This window comes from Sinocyclocheilus grahami, unplaced genomic scaffold, assembly GCF_001515645.1.
Source record: "Sinocyclocheilus grahami isolate Dianchi unplaced genomic scaffold, SAMN03320097.WGS_v1.1 scaffold54.1, whole genome shotgun sequence".
In the NCBI taxonomy this organism is placed as follows: domain Eukaryota; kingdom Metazoa; phylum Chordata; class Actinopteri; order Cypriniformes; family Cyprinidae; genus Sinocyclocheilus; species Sinocyclocheilus grahami.
The window spans coordinates 4,345,846-4,363,266 of record NW_015505233.1 but is presented as its reverse complement, the minus strand read 5'-3'; the positions used below and the strand labels follow the sequence as shown (position 1 = coordinate 4,363,266).

Below are 17,421 nucleotides of genomic sequence, written 5' to 3'. Positions count from 1 at the left end.
GAATATGAATATGAATATGAATATGAGAGAGAGAGATGCATATCAAATATTGTTACTGAAAATTTGGAAATATTTTTAAGCAACATTGCCCAGCCCTAGGTTAAAGGTGGGAGACAGAGGTAAATATAATGAAAGAAAAGAGTGGGGAGACTAAGATTGAATGACAGAAAGAATATAAGAAGGGAAAGATGACAAATATTGAGACAAGGTTAGAACTGCATTCTGTGTTTAGAGTTACTAATTAATCCACAGATATAAAAATATTATCATCAGTTTGAGAACTGCAACACAACAGAAAAAAGCATCTTAGTCATTGCTCTAGACTGTCCAAAACATTTACCTAACAATCGTGTGAGAAAGCACAGACATGTCTAATCTAATAACAGCAGTGATTGAGGACCTGATGTCGGAGACTCGAGGATTTACCTCACAAGACTAAAAGCTTTACTCGTACTGCACCAAAAAGTGGTTCAATAGCGTTGAATGTTACAGGGACAGATTAATGCAAATGCAGATCCCACTGTGCTCTGGTTAATATATATATATATGTGTGTATGTATGTATGTATGTATGTATGTATGTGAATGGATTTTTTTTTTGTTAAGGTTTGCATATAGTGGTGTGTTCTAAATGACAGTTTTCCTAAAATGATATCCTATTCTCCTATTCCTAAAATAAGAAATATCCCAGTATGTCGTCTTGCTTACAGTATCGCAATATATCGTGATACGTATTGTATCGCCAGAATCTTGCAATACACAGCCCTAATTTAAAAAGGGCACACATTTGTGAGGTTTAAAAATGTGTAAACAACATAAGCTGAATGTTTATAACTTTAAAAATAATGTTATAGAGAAGACAACTAAAAGTTGTAAAGTCAACGAAGTAAAAATGATCACATTACAAAATGTATCAAATCAATTTCTAAAGGATAAAATAAAATTCTGTTTAATATTTCTTATTTAATATGCAGTTTCACTAATAAATATCACATAATGGAAGCAAAATGGGCCATGAATATGGTTTTGTATTTATTTTAATCAGTAATTACCAGTCTGGAATCTGGATGATCATTTAGAATGGTGAAAAAATAATAAAAATAAAAAGTCAAACTTTATGAACTATGTTACTCACAACAATAAAGAATAATGCAATACAGATGAGCAATTGAAATGTGTGAAACATGCGTTTTGGGTGTGTAGCTGGCAGAGACTGCAGTGGGCTGGCAGAGAGGCTGAAGCATTAGAAATGAAGTGCATCAACATTAACCGTTAGTTCAAATCAAGGAGCCACAAGGTTGAGAAGAAACAGAGGAGAACAAAACAAAGGTAAAATTAGCAGGAAGACATAAGGTCAGTGGAAAACAATGTATTTCTGGAATGAACTGTTGCATAAGTTTATTTCTGCATTTGAACTGTTAGGTGTGCGTATGCATGTGAAGTTATTCTGGAAAAGCGAAGTGGAAAAGATTAAGCTAGGTGAGTAAGTCCGCGTGCGTAAAAGGCTGTGCGTTAGCGACTCCTCTAAAGCGAAGCGAGGAAGAGGAAACAAGGGGCGGCTCAAAGGGGCGGAGCTCACATACGTGCTGCCTTGAGTGACACGTGGTGTGTATCTCTGAATACAGGGGCTTGAATGCCTTCTGGCCTGACGCATCTGAAACAACAGTGCAAAGCTAAATTAGAGGAAGAAAGGGAGAAAGAGATACAGGCGCCCCAAATATGTATTTGGACACTTAATGTATGAATGTTATTGCATTAACATAACAAAATATCAAAACAAGTGGCATATGCAAGAAAAAAAAATCTACTAACAAAAACATTCTTACTTTCGAATAATATACAGTATCTAGTGTTTTATAATTTAAAACATAGTCTGTATGAAATGGAAATTCACCCTATCAAGTTTCTAAAAGCATTTTATTGTGACTCCATTGACATGGAAGACTCTTTGAGGACATATTCTTGACTTCACCAATCATTTAGTTCTCTTAAACGCTGTCTCTATCTTACAAATGACTGCAAGCTCACATTCAGATCTGTCTTCAACCAATCAAAAACCGAACAGAACCAAGCTTCCACCGTACATTTTTTCCCCCCTTTTTTAATAATCAGTTTCACTTGGACATACGTCACAATACAGAAGAAAACATTTGTTGCTACTTCCATTTACATCTAAATTTTTAGCTTGAATATGTGCTCTTCCAGCTCCAATAAATGCTACTTGAATTGTATTTCTACAAAATACATCTATGACTTTTAAACATTAAGTGTCCAAATACTTTTTGGGGTCACTAGGTTCAGAGGGGAGTGGGAGAAAAAGTATGAAACGAACAGATTGTGGCCCACATATAACATAAAAGTGTACTCTCTGATTCCAAAGTGCAATAACACTTCTGAGCCATTACCAATCTTAAACCCAAACCACTGCAGTCATATTACTATTCACTTGTGTGTCTGTATGAGCGCATATGTGCACGTGAGAGAGAAAGAGAAAGAAAGGCGCGATTAAATTAGAATAAACCCATATAAACTCCCGAGGGTCTTTTTGGAAAAAAAATTCAAACGCTCTCCACATGTTCTCGGCTTGACTCGTGAATTCATGTTCCATTGTTGTGCTCAGAGGCAGAGTGACTACCTGCTTTTGAATGCATGTGTGCGTGTGTACATACAGAGGCTGCGGACCGGCCTGGGCCCCTCTGAGCCACAATGGCTCCTGAAATAGCCTTGATCCAGCTGTGCATCTCCTCTGGACTATCAGCCTGAAACAGAATGGTAGAAAAAGATGGAAAGTTTTTACATATTTTAAAAGAAACACAAAAGATGCTACAAAAGTTATAAATGCTCAAGATTTGAGCCTACAGATGTCTATTTGGTTCAGAGATACAGTGTATAACCTAAATACAATACAGTAATATTTATATTCACAAAAGAGAGAAATCCTTTTCAACACCCTTTTTAGTAAATCTTGAGATCAGAAGTTCATGCTGATTCTTGCTGATTCTCATGCTGAAGTTCAAGACTTCTCACCTGGACATAAAATGTTCTGGAGGTTGTGACGACTTCAAAGAGGTTGTCTCGCAGCATTATTTCACTGAAAGTGAAACAGGAAGAGAATAACTTGTATATGAAAGGAGACCTATTATGCCCCTTTTTACAATATGTAATATAAATCTCAGGTGTCCCCAGAATGTGTCTGAAGTTTCAGCTCAAAATACCCCACAGATCATTTATTATATCATTTTGAAAATGCCTATTCTCTTTCATATCTTATTGCACTTAAACTGTCAAATACACACAAGTTTATGTTAAAAACACACGAGTTACAGTCTGTGAAGCTAAACAGCTGGGAAAGAAATTGCATGTTTATATTAGATCTGTGTGACAGCAGCTTAATAAACAGTAAATAAATCAATAAATCCATGGCATTCTTGTCTCCTCTGAGGCTGGGACTGTAAATAGTGTTCTGTGCAGCCAAAGACAGAACAGTTAGCATGCTTTGCTCGAACTGTTGCCATGCCGTTAGAACTAGTATACAATTGTCACTTTCAAAAACACAATGGCAGTGGTGTGGGTGGAAACTTTCAGATTAAGGGGCGGTAATATTATATTAAGATCCCCTTTCTGTGTCATGGGGGAGCGAAATCTGAGCAGCTCATTTTTTCCACAACCTTGCAGAGAAAGGCGTATTACCAAAAAAAAAAAAAAAAAAAAAATTAATGGGTTGTACTTTTTCTAGGTTGGTAGATTTACCGGGGACCTGATTATAGCACTTAGTCAGATTTTCATGATATGTCACCTTTAAATCTATAACTATAAATGCACACCTGCAACTCTAAATATACACTCTACCCTTCAAAAGTTTAGGGTTAATAAGATTTTTTTTGGGGAAAAATACTTTTAATGAGCAAGAACATATTAAATTGATCAAAATTGACAGTAAAGACATTTACAATGTTACAAAAGATTTCTATTTCAAATAAATGCTGAATCCTGAAAAAAATGTATCAAGGTTTCCACAAAAATATTAAGCAGCAAAACCAAAACTAAACTGTTTTAAACATTCGTAATACTAAGAAATCTTTCTTAAGCATCAAATCAGCATATTAGAATGATTTCTGAAGGATCATGTGACACTGAAGAATGAAATAATGGCTTCTGAAATGCAAGCTTTGCCATCATAGGAATAAATTACATTTTAAAATCTTTTAAAAAAGAAAAAAAACAAAAATTATTTCTTATTGATAAGTACCGAAGGATCCATATTCATAGCAATGTTCAGTCAAATAACAAGATTTCAAAGCACATGATTGGGAGGCATTCTGTTTGTACCCGTGTTTGCACTCCTGCACCTTATGGACCTCCTTCAGAAGAATAATCCGCAAAGGGTCCTTCTCCTGAAAGAGAAATTAAGTGAGAAAAGACAAATAAGTCTCACAGAGCCAGATCTACTGGCATGGAGTGCCACTTTACAACTTGCTCTGGCCAAGAACCACACAACTGGACTAAGTTCTATCCTCTAACAGCCAGACACACATGTACATATGCTGTTGAATCACACACAACTGGCAACTGCCTGGAGTTTCTCGGGCATAGTGCTGTTCATGTTGAGACAGAGCACTGGTATTTGCTTTATCTTTTGTTCAGATTTAAAAAAAAGAAAAACTCAAATGCAAAAGAAAATAACCCTTCAATTCATATTCTTTCTTTCATAAAACAGCAGACCTAAGGCCATTCCTAACAGTAGAGAGGCCTTTCAATAAATACATTTGCTAGTACAATTTAGCTTAGATGTCAAGATCAACATCACATGAAAAAGTAGCCATTCATCCTAAAATTTTAATTGTACAAGGCATTGAGCAGCATTCAACACAAACTATCAGATGTAACTGCTGCATAAGTCAAGAATAAATACACAACATACCAGATCAGACTTGAAGTAACTCATTGAGTTCTGCTCCAGAACAAAATATCTCCTTTTCCAGTTCTTCATCTGTTATAAGAGGAAAACAGTAACCTGTAATGAATTCTCTCCAGTAGTCACTCAGTTTCATACATTCCACAAATCAGATTTTAAATATAATACTTTTTGGTATTCTTGAACACACACAAACGTAACTCCATAAGACCTAGGATAAAAAAAAAGTATCTCAGACTCACCAGAGCCCCTTGTTTGACGCAGTATCCTGCTTTAATAATGGTCTGATCCTGCCCTGCTCTGGAGTGCAAATATGGCGGATGGTTTTGAGCCTTCCTCAAGCCCACTTTCTCTCCTCCAACACTGTGTCCCACCTCTCCATCCTGCTGAAAGAAGGCAGAAGGGAAAAAGCAGACATAAGAACATGCAGAAAAATGCAACGCTCTACAACTTCAAAACTAGCCATAGAGTTTTATTTCTTTGTCCATTATTTCAATTCAACTGCTCACTTGTGAAGTACTAGTAGGCTACATGCAATTTAACTACCATGCTGAAGGCCCAGAAAGGTAGTAAGGACATTGTTAAAATAGTTCATATGACATCAGTGGTTCAACCTTAATTTTATGAAGCGATGAGAATACTTTTTGTGCGCAGAGAAAACAAAAATAATGAATTTATTCAACAAATGTTTCTCTACAGTGTCATTTTGATGCGCGATGACGACAGTGCCATGCAAGCGTGTGCGTTCCTCTGCTTGCAAACAAGGCACAGCGTATCAGGGTTTTACATCAAAACGCCAGCATCGTGGTACTCTTGTGAATGCGTGTCGACTGACACGAAAGATAAGAAACAAAAAGCATTCTTGTAGCATCAGAAAATTACGGTTGAACAATTGATGTCACATGGACAATTTTAACAATGTCCTTACTACCTTTCTGGGCCTTAAACGTGGTAGTTCTCTGGCTGTCTATGGAGGGTAAGAAAGCTCTCATCAAAAATATCTTAATTTGTGTTCCGAAGATGAACGAAGGTCTTACGGGTTTGGCACAACATGAGGGTGAGTAATTAATGACAGAATTTTCATTTTTGGGTGAACTATCCCTTTAAGCAGTCTTAAGTGAGAATACCTGTGTCTGTGTGACGACAGCCACTCCTGCAATGATCTCGGTCTTGTATGGGACCTGTTTCTTGTTTCCGTTTGAAGCCAACCTCTGACTCTCAGAGTGAACAGCATCAGAGGACTTAGGAACCTGGGAGAGACAAAAAAAAGAAAAAGAAAATGACAGAGAACGAGTGTGGGCATTTTCAAACACGAGCAAAATCAGGGCAGCAGCAAAAGACTGAAAATGCAAAGCAATGCAACAAAAGCACGGAGGGAAAAAACGTCAAAGGAGCACAGACGAATTAACCATCAATTGCGAGACTCACAGAATAACTCAACATCAGCTTATTGTGTAGCCCTTCAATCCATCAGCCCACACTCCAAGAGTGTCTGGCCTACAGTGAGAGATTTTCCTGCCATTGCATGTAGAAGTGTGATATATTAGTGATACAGAGAGAGTGAAAAAGAGCAGAAGAGACATTGTAGGGTACGTGAGGGTGTGTGAGAGGGCTTTCTGAAGCGATAAGGACTCAGAGGTGAGGATCGTTCAAACAATACAACTTCCCATTAGTCAGCCAAGTTACTTGCACACGGAAAACGGCATCAGGATGAGAAACGCAGAGCTTAAACAGGACAGAGTTTTTTTTTTTTTTGGGAGAAACTTTTAACTTCCTGTGCATGTATGCATGCGTTTGGGAAAAAGATTCCAAATAGGAAACTTGAGGTTTTATTGTGCGGGTGTGTTTTCTTACTGTAATTTGCTTGCAACTGCTTGAACTTTGTTATTTGGGTTACGTCTAACAGATAAACTCCCAGAGAATACTAACCAGAATGTCCTGCCCAGTGAACAAGTCTGCAGTGTTGACAGAACCACTGACACTGACTGAATGACCTTGTTGAATGCTTTCATTGTTTCTTTAAATGTTCCTGTATGCAGCAGTCTGGGATATCAGATTAACATGTGAGCTTGTTTAATAATAGCTAGATAACTAATGCAAACAATCCAGGTCTTTAAAGAAGCTTGAAAGGGAGACACAATAGCTAATTTAATCTATATTTGCATGCAATGAAAACAGAAAACAAGAGCAAATGAACACTACTGTTAAAAAATTATTCAGCTTTTATTCAGCAAGGGCATAAAAAGTGACAGTCAAAACCTCTACATTGTTAAAAAAAAAATAGATAAATAAATAAAACATCTATTTCAAATAAATGCTGTTCTTTTCGACTTCCTACTCATCAAAGAATCCTGAAAAAAAGTATCACAGTTTTGCCCCAAATTTTAAGCAGCACAAGTGTATTCAATATTAATAATAAATATTTCTTAAGCATCAAATGAGCAAATTAGAATGATTAAATAAAATATTAAACATTAAAACAGATATTTACAAATGTAATACATTTTTATGTGTTTCAGCCTGGCTGAGCATTAAAAAAAAAACTCTTTCAAGCATTATGGTAGTATTTACTTGTGTATGGTGTTCATTCTGATGTAATTAAATTATTATATTACAGTACATTTTAACTGCAATAAAGTAAAACTATTTTATTACAGCCATACGAATTAGGGCAGCACACTTTCAGTTATTCCTTTTGATTTTGTAATCCCACTTCATAATAACTATGATAAATATTCGATTGATTACAATACACAATTCTTTTTTATAATTTATTTGTTTAATTTGTTGAATTATGACATTTGGGGGGTTTAGAGTGGTAAACTTGTATATAAGGGTTATGAATGGATATACAGTAGATGAATACATGCTCACACTTGTGCATTTTGCATGTGTGTACTCACTGTGATTTTGGTTGCATTATTGAGCGCGTTGACCCATTCCACAAGATCCTGCTGATCATTAGCCTGCAGAAAGAATTTCCTCATTCCTGCATTGATGACTGCACACAGACAGAGAGAAAGAGCTTAACCTCCTTTCCCATAATGCAATGGCCATAACTCTAATTTTGCTGAGTAGTTCTGAGAAATATCAGTGAATCAGAGGGAAGGTCTCAGTGTTTTTTTTAAATGCCCATAAATCCCAAAAGCTGACAGATAGCCTGTTTTAGAGCTCAGACGACTTTATGGATTGTCTTGATCTGCTCATGTTCAGTCAATAAAGCAGTGCGAATCAATTTCAGACTAACAAGCTACCACTGCAATGTCTGTTAATTCAGTGGCTTTCAGTGTTGTTCTGGGATGAAAAGGTGAATGCTAGAATTCACAGCATCACGATAAACTCTATTGTACATGTGCAATGTTCATTATGCGCAGCTGTACTGAACTTTTTGCCTTCCACCAATAGTTCTCACTTGTGCAAGTGACATCATTCCGTGTCCTTGTATGGTTCAAATTTTGCAGATAGCATGTATTTCTAAGTGTTTGTGATATTTTCCTCACAATGACATTTTGAAAATGATTGCTTTGTGACTCAAACCAAAATAAAATTCATGAATCACTGACAATCTTTAACTCAAGTGAGCTGTTGCAAGTAAGTTGAACCAGATCAGACCGGTTTTGTGAACTGAATCAACTGATTCATCTAACCCAAAATAAGTTTTTGCCATTTTACAGTGTCACAGCCACAGAGTGGCAGGAGTTTTTGTTTTGTGTTTTCATTGTGCGTTTCATGGTAGAAATATAGTTATATGGGCTTGAAAGAGGAATAAATAACTCATAAATAATAAATAATGAGTGAACTATTTCTTAAGCTATATCTGGATAAAAGCAACTGTTAAAAAGTTAGAAGGACTGGTGGTTATTTTTGATGAACTAAACCAATAAACAGGATTTCATAAACACCTCAATATGAAGTTCAGATTACTACAGAAGCATCCTGCAGAGAGCAAGATTTTAGAAGCACATGTGCACACATACACACATCTATCAAATGACCAGACCACCATTTCCTGTTTCCACTCATGTTGCGCAGAAGGTTACCATGTGCACAGCAGTAACCGTACGTGCAAAGCAACACAAAAGTTTGTGTGTATAAGCTGTGAGAACGAGTATGGGCTCAAAATCATCTCAAAGTGTGTGTGAAATAAAAGAGTTGGAAAAAAATTTAGGTGGAGAACCACTGCATCAACATACTACTGCAATCCATTTGCAGAATTACAAAAGCAGTGCTTACAGTAAAAACATGATCTAAAACAAAATATATAAGCTTTCTGTATAGCAACTAGCCAGGATTTAAACCACAAACCCTTCAGTCAAGCACGGAGACTTGAGCTGCAACTCTCAAGGCCTGTTCACACCATGTTAGATCTTCAAAATAATGAAGTTATTTAATATAATAAGTGTTATATGAATAAGATATGAAAAATGCTTGTCAGTCAGAAAGTGTTTCACATTTCCAAGCAATTTAAAAATAAGTAAATGTGACCCTGGACCACAAAACCAGTCATAAGTAACACAGTAATATTTGTAGCAATAGCCAACAATACATTGTATGGGTCAAAATTATCGATTTTTATTTTATGCCAAAAATCATTAGGATATTAAGTAAATATCATGTTCCATGAAGATATTTCGTACATTTCTTACCATAATTATATAAAACTTAATTTTTGATTAGTAATATGCATTGCCAAGAACTTCATTTGGACAACTTTAAAGGTTGATTTTCTCAATATTTAGATTTTTTTTGCACCTAATATTGAGTTTACGCTTCTACAATAAAGACTGAAAAATGAGATGCTGAACTAAATCTAAGGCATCATAACATTACAAAAACACCCAGTTATATTATAATCAGAAATTTGATAACTTGATAACCAGAATGAGTGACGTACAAGTGCGTTTAAACGTGAGAAAGTCTTACCAAAGCAGTACTCAGCTTTTGGCCTCTGTTTGGTGGCATCACTGACCTAAGACAAGAGTGGGGGCCTTGTAGCAATTTCTCAAAAAGCAATGACGCAGAAATGGCAGAATGTGTGAAAACTGTTGTGTGTGTGAAAAGGTGGCAGCTTACTTTGGATATGTAGGTGAGACTGAGGGAACCCACGTGTTTGGCACCTACAGGCAGGTTCTAGAAGACCAAGAAACAATATTACTCTCAGATAGTGAAACAGAACTACATTACCCAATATCCATTTAGATTTTAGACAGATCATACCTGTGGGTTGTCCATGTACCAGACCAGACTACCCTGCTGCGTGTCCAGGATGAAATACCGTCGCAGGAACTTGCCGCTGTTCTCCAATTCTTCAATATCTAGGAAACCGCAGATGCGGTTCTGCCGGTCCACGTAAGGCATGTCCCCCTCTCTTCACACTACTCATTCCCCCCTCTCTCTGATATCAGTAACTGCTCAAGACAGAGATGGAGATGGAAAGGGAGGAGCATGGGATAGAATACAAAGATTGGAAAGAGAGAGAGGTTAGTCAGACTAACAGTAAATGAGCTGATGCCATTATGCGGTTTTAAAAATCCCCCTTCCTTCCTCGATGACCCCTCTGTCTTCCTTTCTTTCCCTTTCTTGTGCTCTTTCAGCGGAAAAATATTTTCTTTCTCCGATGTGTCAAAGTATTCTGCACAGGATACGAATCACAGCGCTGTTTTGGACAAGACCTTTCTTTTGATTAGGAGAAAATAAAAAAAGTAAACCAATAAAAAAAAGTTATAAAAATAAAATAAGATCTTTAAAAAAATGTAATATTAGAACTTTTAAAAGTGGAAAGTTGCATAAGAATGATAAAACTAGATTTTGGGAGAATAAAACTGTACTTTCAATTAAAAAATAATATTATATTATTGTATATTCAACAGAATTAGTTTTGTCCTCAATTAATTATTTTGAACTTATGAGCGGTAGCTCATAATTCACAATAGACCAGGAAGTTTTTTTTCTTGAAAGAAATTAATACTTTTATTCAGCAAGGAGGTATTAAATTGATCAAAAAAACTTGTACATTGTTACAAAAAAATCTATTTCAAATAAATGATGCTCTTTTAAACTTTCTATTCATCAAAGAATCCTGAAAAAAGCGTATCAGTGTTTCCAAAAAATATTAAGCAGTACACCAGTTTTCAACATAAGAAATGTTTATTGAGCACCAAATCAGCATATTAGAATGATTTCTGAAGGACCATGTGACACTGAAGACTTGAGTAATGGCTACTGAATATTCAGCTTTGCCATCAAAAGAAAAAATGAAATTTTAAAAAGCCAATAAAACAGAAAACAGGCATTTTAAATTGCAATATTACATCACAGTATTTCAGTTTTATTTTATTTCTGATCAAATTTAGTGTATTAACTATATATTTTTGCAATGTGCACTCTCAAGCTGTATTACATAACATTCAAAAACATTCTGACAACACGTGAATATGGCACATAATGTGTCGGGCTGGCAAAACCAAGAATAAATCCACCATTCTCCCTTGCATTCTGAGGGCAGGGGTATTAATGGCATGAGTGTAAGTCATAAACAGACAAAAGGCTGTGAAGGAAGACAAGGCCTGCTGTGTCATCGCCCTGCAGAGGCAACAATGACCATGAGTCACTTGACCAATTAGCATGGAGCGCTGTTTGGCCCCACCCTGGGTTCCAGAGCACAGAATCAGCCTTGTGTTCTGGAATGCTCATAGGTTCTAGAGAAGCCCTTTTCTTCTAGGTCTTAAGAGTATGCAAGCCTTTACCGTCAAAAGCAAAACATGACGTATACAGCATTTGGGTTTAAACAAAAGCACACAGATATCTCATTCTGAGCTGTTATGTGCTGCTTAGCTCAGCCAGCAAATGCAGGGTAACAGCTGGAGAGGATTCGGATCCCTTATTCTCGCTCTCCTCCTCCTGATTTTAATTTTAGATTGGGCAGATAGATAGTCTCCAAGACAGGTCTGGTCACGTTCTAGACAGGATTCATTCTGTTTTAGACTAGATCAACCACATTAACACACACACACAAAGCAGTAAAGAGGTCAAACTACTCATCTCTGGATCTTAGACGTGTGTGTGTGTGTAAGAAGGTTAGAATTACATGCTGAGCTTAATTTATGTTATTTGATGTACTTTAACACAAGCAGACACACACACACACACACACAGGAAGGCACTTACTACACAAGTTTAGGTTGGTTTGCATGCACATATCCTTCTTTGAATCCCTGATTAGAAATCAAATCTGCCATTTCACTGACAAAGATGAACATCATAGATAAGGCACACGAAACACCACTTTAACCCGGACTGTGTTTGCATGTGCACAGCACAAGACATACTCTCTGTGACCTAATTCACTCATATTATTATAAACCAAAGGTTGGCATATTTGTGCAGCATTTCAGGCAAAACAGACAAGAGTGCACACCTCACACATTTGCTTTGAACCATGTAAGGTTGTCAGAAGGGTTGCACCAAGCTCTTGCCCTTGAGCTGTTTCAGCAATTGCAAACATGCACATAGACACATTAAAGGTGGGGTAAGCGATTTTTCAAAAACGCTTTAGAAAACTGATTCAGGCCGAATAGCAAAGCAAACTTGTAGCCAATCAGCACTAAGGGGCGTGTCTACTCATGATGTGGAGGAGAGAGAGTTCAGTGCACAGGACAGACATTATCCGAGCCAAGCGACAGAAAGATAGAGATGGCGGATAAAAAACAAAAGAGGAAAACATCTGCGGAACAAAAGAAGGCTTAAGGCAAGAAGTAGGACCCGTGTAAATATCGAATCAGCTTTCCAGCGCTGGAGAGAACTCCAGGAGCGGAAGGCCTGCAATCGGACGCCGAGGTTGCTTTGTTTCTTCTCGATAGGTGAGTAACACCGTGTCTGCGCCGACACAGCTAAAGTCTGTCTAGTACACTGGAAGCGACAAAGCGACCGTTGGCGTCCGGTGTAGACACAGTGTAAATATTTGGTTTTGCTTTGTTTCACAGAACTAATCGTTGCCTGGGTTGCGTACGTATGTGTGGGGCAGAGCTACTTTATGTTTGTTTTTGTGATTTCAAATGTCAACATTGGCTACCAGAAATCGCTTACCCCACCTTTAATTATTATAGTTTTTACATTTTCAAATTTGTGTTTGTTTTAAAGGGGTAGTTCTGTCATCAGTTACCTTCACAATTACCTGCCATTACAAACCCAAATACTTGTTTTATGTTTGAAACACAAAATACATAATTTTTCTGTCCAATATTTAGTTCTGTCCCTCTATTAAAGTCCATCCCACCAAAGAGATCATAATTCTATTCAGAAGACATGGATTAAACAGCTTGAATGTCGTTATGAACTTTTTGAAGCGTCAAATATTTTGATGGAACAGATGAAACCTCTCAGGTTAAATTAAAATATCTTAATTATTTTTGTTTTGAGGACAAAAGAAACATTTTATGGGTTGGGAACGACATGGAGTAGAGAAACTAATGACAGAATTTTCGTTTTTGTGTGAACTATGCATTCATTCTTATTTTTACACTGACTTAACATTTCGGTTTAGTTTAATTTCAATTACAGTTTAGTTTTCATTAGGGATGCATCGATGTATTGGCCGATTTTTTTTTATTTAAAAGCCATAAGCATATCTAAATAGCATGAAAAGAGCCAATACCGATGGTTTATTAATTAACTGCATGGAGAAACGAGTTGCATGTCTGTAATCAAATGTTTTTCTCTGGGCAAAATAATTAAATACTTTCCAAAACAAAATAAAATCTGTACAAAATATAGTTTGTCAGAAGGCATAGTACGGCCATATGCAAACGTTGCGCTGACGCATCCAACAAGTGAAATGCCCGCACTCAGCTGTAAATTAATCATAGGTAAGTCGCAATGGCCAGCGTTAGAGTTTATCCGAGGATATGTCACGAACCGCCAAGCATTAGGCCTACATTTGTGAAAATGAATGGCAGGTAATATGCAGCTTTTTGTTTGAAACCAGTATAGAACACGGATTCACATCACCTGTAGCGTTTCTGTGAACGGAGAAAACAGAATAAAACTAGGCCTATATAATCTACTTAAAAAGGAATATATAGGCCTATACACAAAATATATTTCACTTAAATCATCAATAGATTAAAAATATCCGAAACTCAGCACAATTTTTTCTTTCGTTTTTTTAATGTGCGCCGAAGTTCACAGAAAAAAACGAGACAGCAGAAAGCAGTTTTCTTTATTTTACAAAAGCTTTACAGTTTTGAATTATGTTTTGCTTCTATCTGTATGACAAACCAGCGTTGGTATGACCATAAATAACAGAGTAACATTTGGAAAAACAATGCAGTGATCGCGTCGGTGCCTCACACGCACATATAACAGATTTTTGCTAATTTGACAGTCTGTTTATTATCAAAATAAAATATAGTTAAAGAAACATAAAAAGTTACACTGCTCAATTTAAATAGTCCATAGTACAGTCTGTCACTGCTGATATAGCCTATATGTGAAGGATGATGTTTTACGTCGATAATGCTTGTGAAGAACAAAGCCTATAGTTTACATAAATAATAGGTTAGCATCCAAATACTTAGTGAATATGGAAACATTTGGATTCGTGCCGAATGAGAGAGGTAGGCTTCAGTTTCATTTTTAAAATTAATTAGTTTTGGCTTAACGCTTATATTTAGCCTAAATACAACTTTAGAGGATTTGTTGTAGAGAGAAGAGAATTAAAATAGCCTAATTGTGTTTGTAATTATGCTTTTATTTACAATTATTTTAACCTACATTATTTCTGAATGTAATAATAAAATGCAACGTACAGCCTACTAATTTAGGCTGTTTTTTCCTCTCAAAACGCTTATAGGAGTAGCGTTTTTTTTTATCCATGCTGAAACATTTTTAAATATCTTGAAAAAAATTATTTTATGTTATTATTGCGTTGACAGTTTTTTCTTTTGTGTAATACATTTGGTCGTTGGTAAATCTATAAAAGATGACGCTGTATTGCTATGACTAAGAGAGATCATTCAAGACTCTCTTCATGATTTTTTTTTTTTAATGCTGTACTTTATTATTATTATTATTGGCAAAGAAAAAGTAAAAAAAAAACAACAACATTATTAACCGGTATGTTTTCTACTCAAACTGGTTTCACAGAGAAATGCAGGAACAGAAACTTTCAAATACCGATTCTGCTTGGAGTGAACCAATCTTTTTTTTTTTTTCTGTTTTTAAGCCCAGCTTTATGCAATTAACCAATATCGGTATAGGTATTAGAAGCGGCCAATAGTTGTTTGTTAAAATCAGTATCGGCCAAAAAAAAATCCTATCGGTGCATCCCCAGTTTTTATTATATGGCTATATTTAATTTTAATTTTTACAGTTTTAGTTATAGCGGTACCAATTATAGTCAGTGAATCAGGAACTAACAATTGCTAAAATAAGCTAAATCTCAAAGGTTTCTTGATAGCTTTGTTTCTATTTTTGAGTTTTCTAGTTGCTTCCATTAATTTGATTTCAGTTTACGAAAATATATTTTGAAATCTTAGTATACAGTATAAGCCCGACACAAACATTCCAGTGTGTGTGTGTAGACTGTGCACATCTCTACAGTAAACAGATCTGTTCTATCTGTATTAAAAGATATCTCAAGGACATTCACAAGATAAATAATGGTCTCTCCCACTGTCTTTCCTTGATTTCTCTGTTTATCATAACTAACCTTTGGATAAACTTCACCAACATAATGGAAACAAATGAAGTAGAGATGCACCGATCGATCGGCCAGGGATCGGAATCGGCTGATTTTCCTCATGATCGGCCGGTCAGTCTCACTTCTTTTCGATTTCGAGCAGATCCGTTTTGTTACCAGGGGCACAGGCAATAACGTCAGCCACGCATTCTCGCTCTCTTTTCTCCGATGACCCCTTCCCTCTCTCACACACACGTCTCATTCGCTCCAGTTAAATAGTGCTTGTATTGCGCATTATTTTAGTCATTCCCGCAGGTTTCGCGCTTATATCAAACGCGTGCACAAAATCCGCACTCAGTCTCGAACAGCTTGTGAGCCACAAATACCAAAATGAGTGGCTAACTGCGCTAAAACGTTCAAATACATTAAAAATTGTCAAAATGCCCATTTTAGCGAGTATCCAGTTAAACACAGTCAGCTTTTTTTCGAACGTTAAATAGTTGAGAAAGAGAATGCATGTTGTGTAACAGTATATTGGTTCCGTGGCTAAACTCTTAAGGGGACCGCAGTCCAATATTTATGCTGCTGTCTGTCATGTTAATCAAAGAACATAAGACAAAGAAAATAATTTTCTGTACGATGGCGCCGATGAAAAAGAACCCCCATCGCGCATCGCGCTCCCCTATATTATATTATGTCACACTTCTCTAGTAAGTTTCGTCTGTGTGTCTGTGTGTTCCGAAGTGAAATAAACTTCAACGGAATAAAGTTGAATGGAATTGAATTGAATTAAAGCTGAATAAACTTCAACTTTACTGTTCAGTGCACTGATGTCAGACTCATTTTGGATAGTAAAGTTTGTTAAATTGTTAAATGCCCTTACATATCTCTGTCACCATTATAAGTGTTTGATCACCACATTTGAGTGATCATTGCAAAAAATGTGTTTATGTACATATATTCTGTTTATGCATATACTGTATTCTATATATAGTCAGAGGCGTACAAAGTACTCAACTCCATTACTTGAGTGAAAGTACAGATACTGCTGGTCAAATATTACTCCATTACAAGTAAAAGTTGTAAAGACAGATATTTACTTAAGTAAAAGTACAGAAGTACTTGCTTTTAAAAGTACTTAAGTACCACAAGTAAATTTCCTTATTTATGTCAATGCACTGTTTTATTGTTGTATGTAATACTTGCAATACTTCTGAAGCAACTTAGAATACATTACACCTACACTGACTAGCTTGTAGTATCTTTGGAAAAAAGAGCTTTTAGAATGTTAACAACCTATGGGGGAAAAAAAATCATAAATAAATATTTAACACCCCCACAAAATCAGTATGGTAGTGATCTCGCACAGTTCTGACAGTGTGCACACATCTATGTGTAGCCATTCAATCACATTTGAACAGAGTGGACAGTGAAATCCTGTAAATACAGAGTGATAAGGAAGAAACAAAATCAAACCTGCTTTAAAACCCAGTAACACAACTGTAGCTGTATAACTTTACAATAGAAACACTGCTTTAACAAAAAAGCAAAACAGCAAGGCTTATTTGACATCAAAACAAAAATTTTACTAATGCTGTCTAATCGCTCTCGCTGTACTTTGATGTCACACAGAACGGTCTGTGCAGTTCTGCTTCATCCAAAACCCATTTTGTTTTTTTTGGGGATGCACAACAGTTCTTCTGTGGCTTTATAGGTAAAATTTTTACATACACAATCGATTATAATCAGACAATATCATGTCTAATATATACCACAATATTAATTTCTTATTATTTAATTTTTGTAAATAAATATCACATTTGCAACTG

The 17,421-nt window shown here is 36.1% G+C and overlaps 1 protein-coding gene across 4 annotated transcripts in view; it reads right to left on the bottom strand.

Annotated features, from left to right (window-relative positions):
* The window catches only part of LOC107583525 (pleckstrin homology domain-containing family A member 1-like), a 21,822-nt gene that overhangs the window by 1,924 nt on the left and 2,477 nt on the right, over window positions 1–17,421 (bottom strand). Inside the window, exons 2-12 of one of the 4 annotated variants that reach the window (XM_016269768.1) lie at window positions 10,132–10,322; window positions 9,988–10,044; window positions 9,838–9,883; window positions 7,818–7,915; window positions 6,042–6,164; window positions 5,157–5,297; window positions 4,921–4,989; window positions 4,329–4,393; window positions 3,027–3,090; window positions 2,669–2,758; window positions 1,579–1,653 (exon numbers count right to left, since the gene is read on the bottom strand). In XM_016269768.1, coding sequence (XP_016125254.1) covers window positions 1,579–1,653; window positions 2,669–2,758; window positions 3,027–3,090; window positions 4,329–4,393; window positions 4,921–4,989; window positions 5,157–5,297; window positions 6,042–6,164; window positions 7,818–7,915; window positions 9,838–9,883; window positions 9,988–10,044; window positions 10,132–10,272 — 969 coding nt within the window. In that variant the 5' untranslated portion in view covers window positions 10,273–10,322. Of the gene's footprint in view, window positions 1–1,578; window positions 1,654–2,668; window positions 2,759–3,026; window positions 3,091–4,328; window positions 4,394–4,920; window positions 4,990–5,156; window positions 5,301–6,041; window positions 6,165–7,817; window positions 7,916–9,837; window positions 9,884–9,987; window positions 10,045–10,131; window positions 10,323–17,421 lie in introns of all 4 variants that reach the window. The other 3 variants (XM_016269767.1, XM_016269770.1, XM_016269769.1) reach the window with 3 other exon arrangements.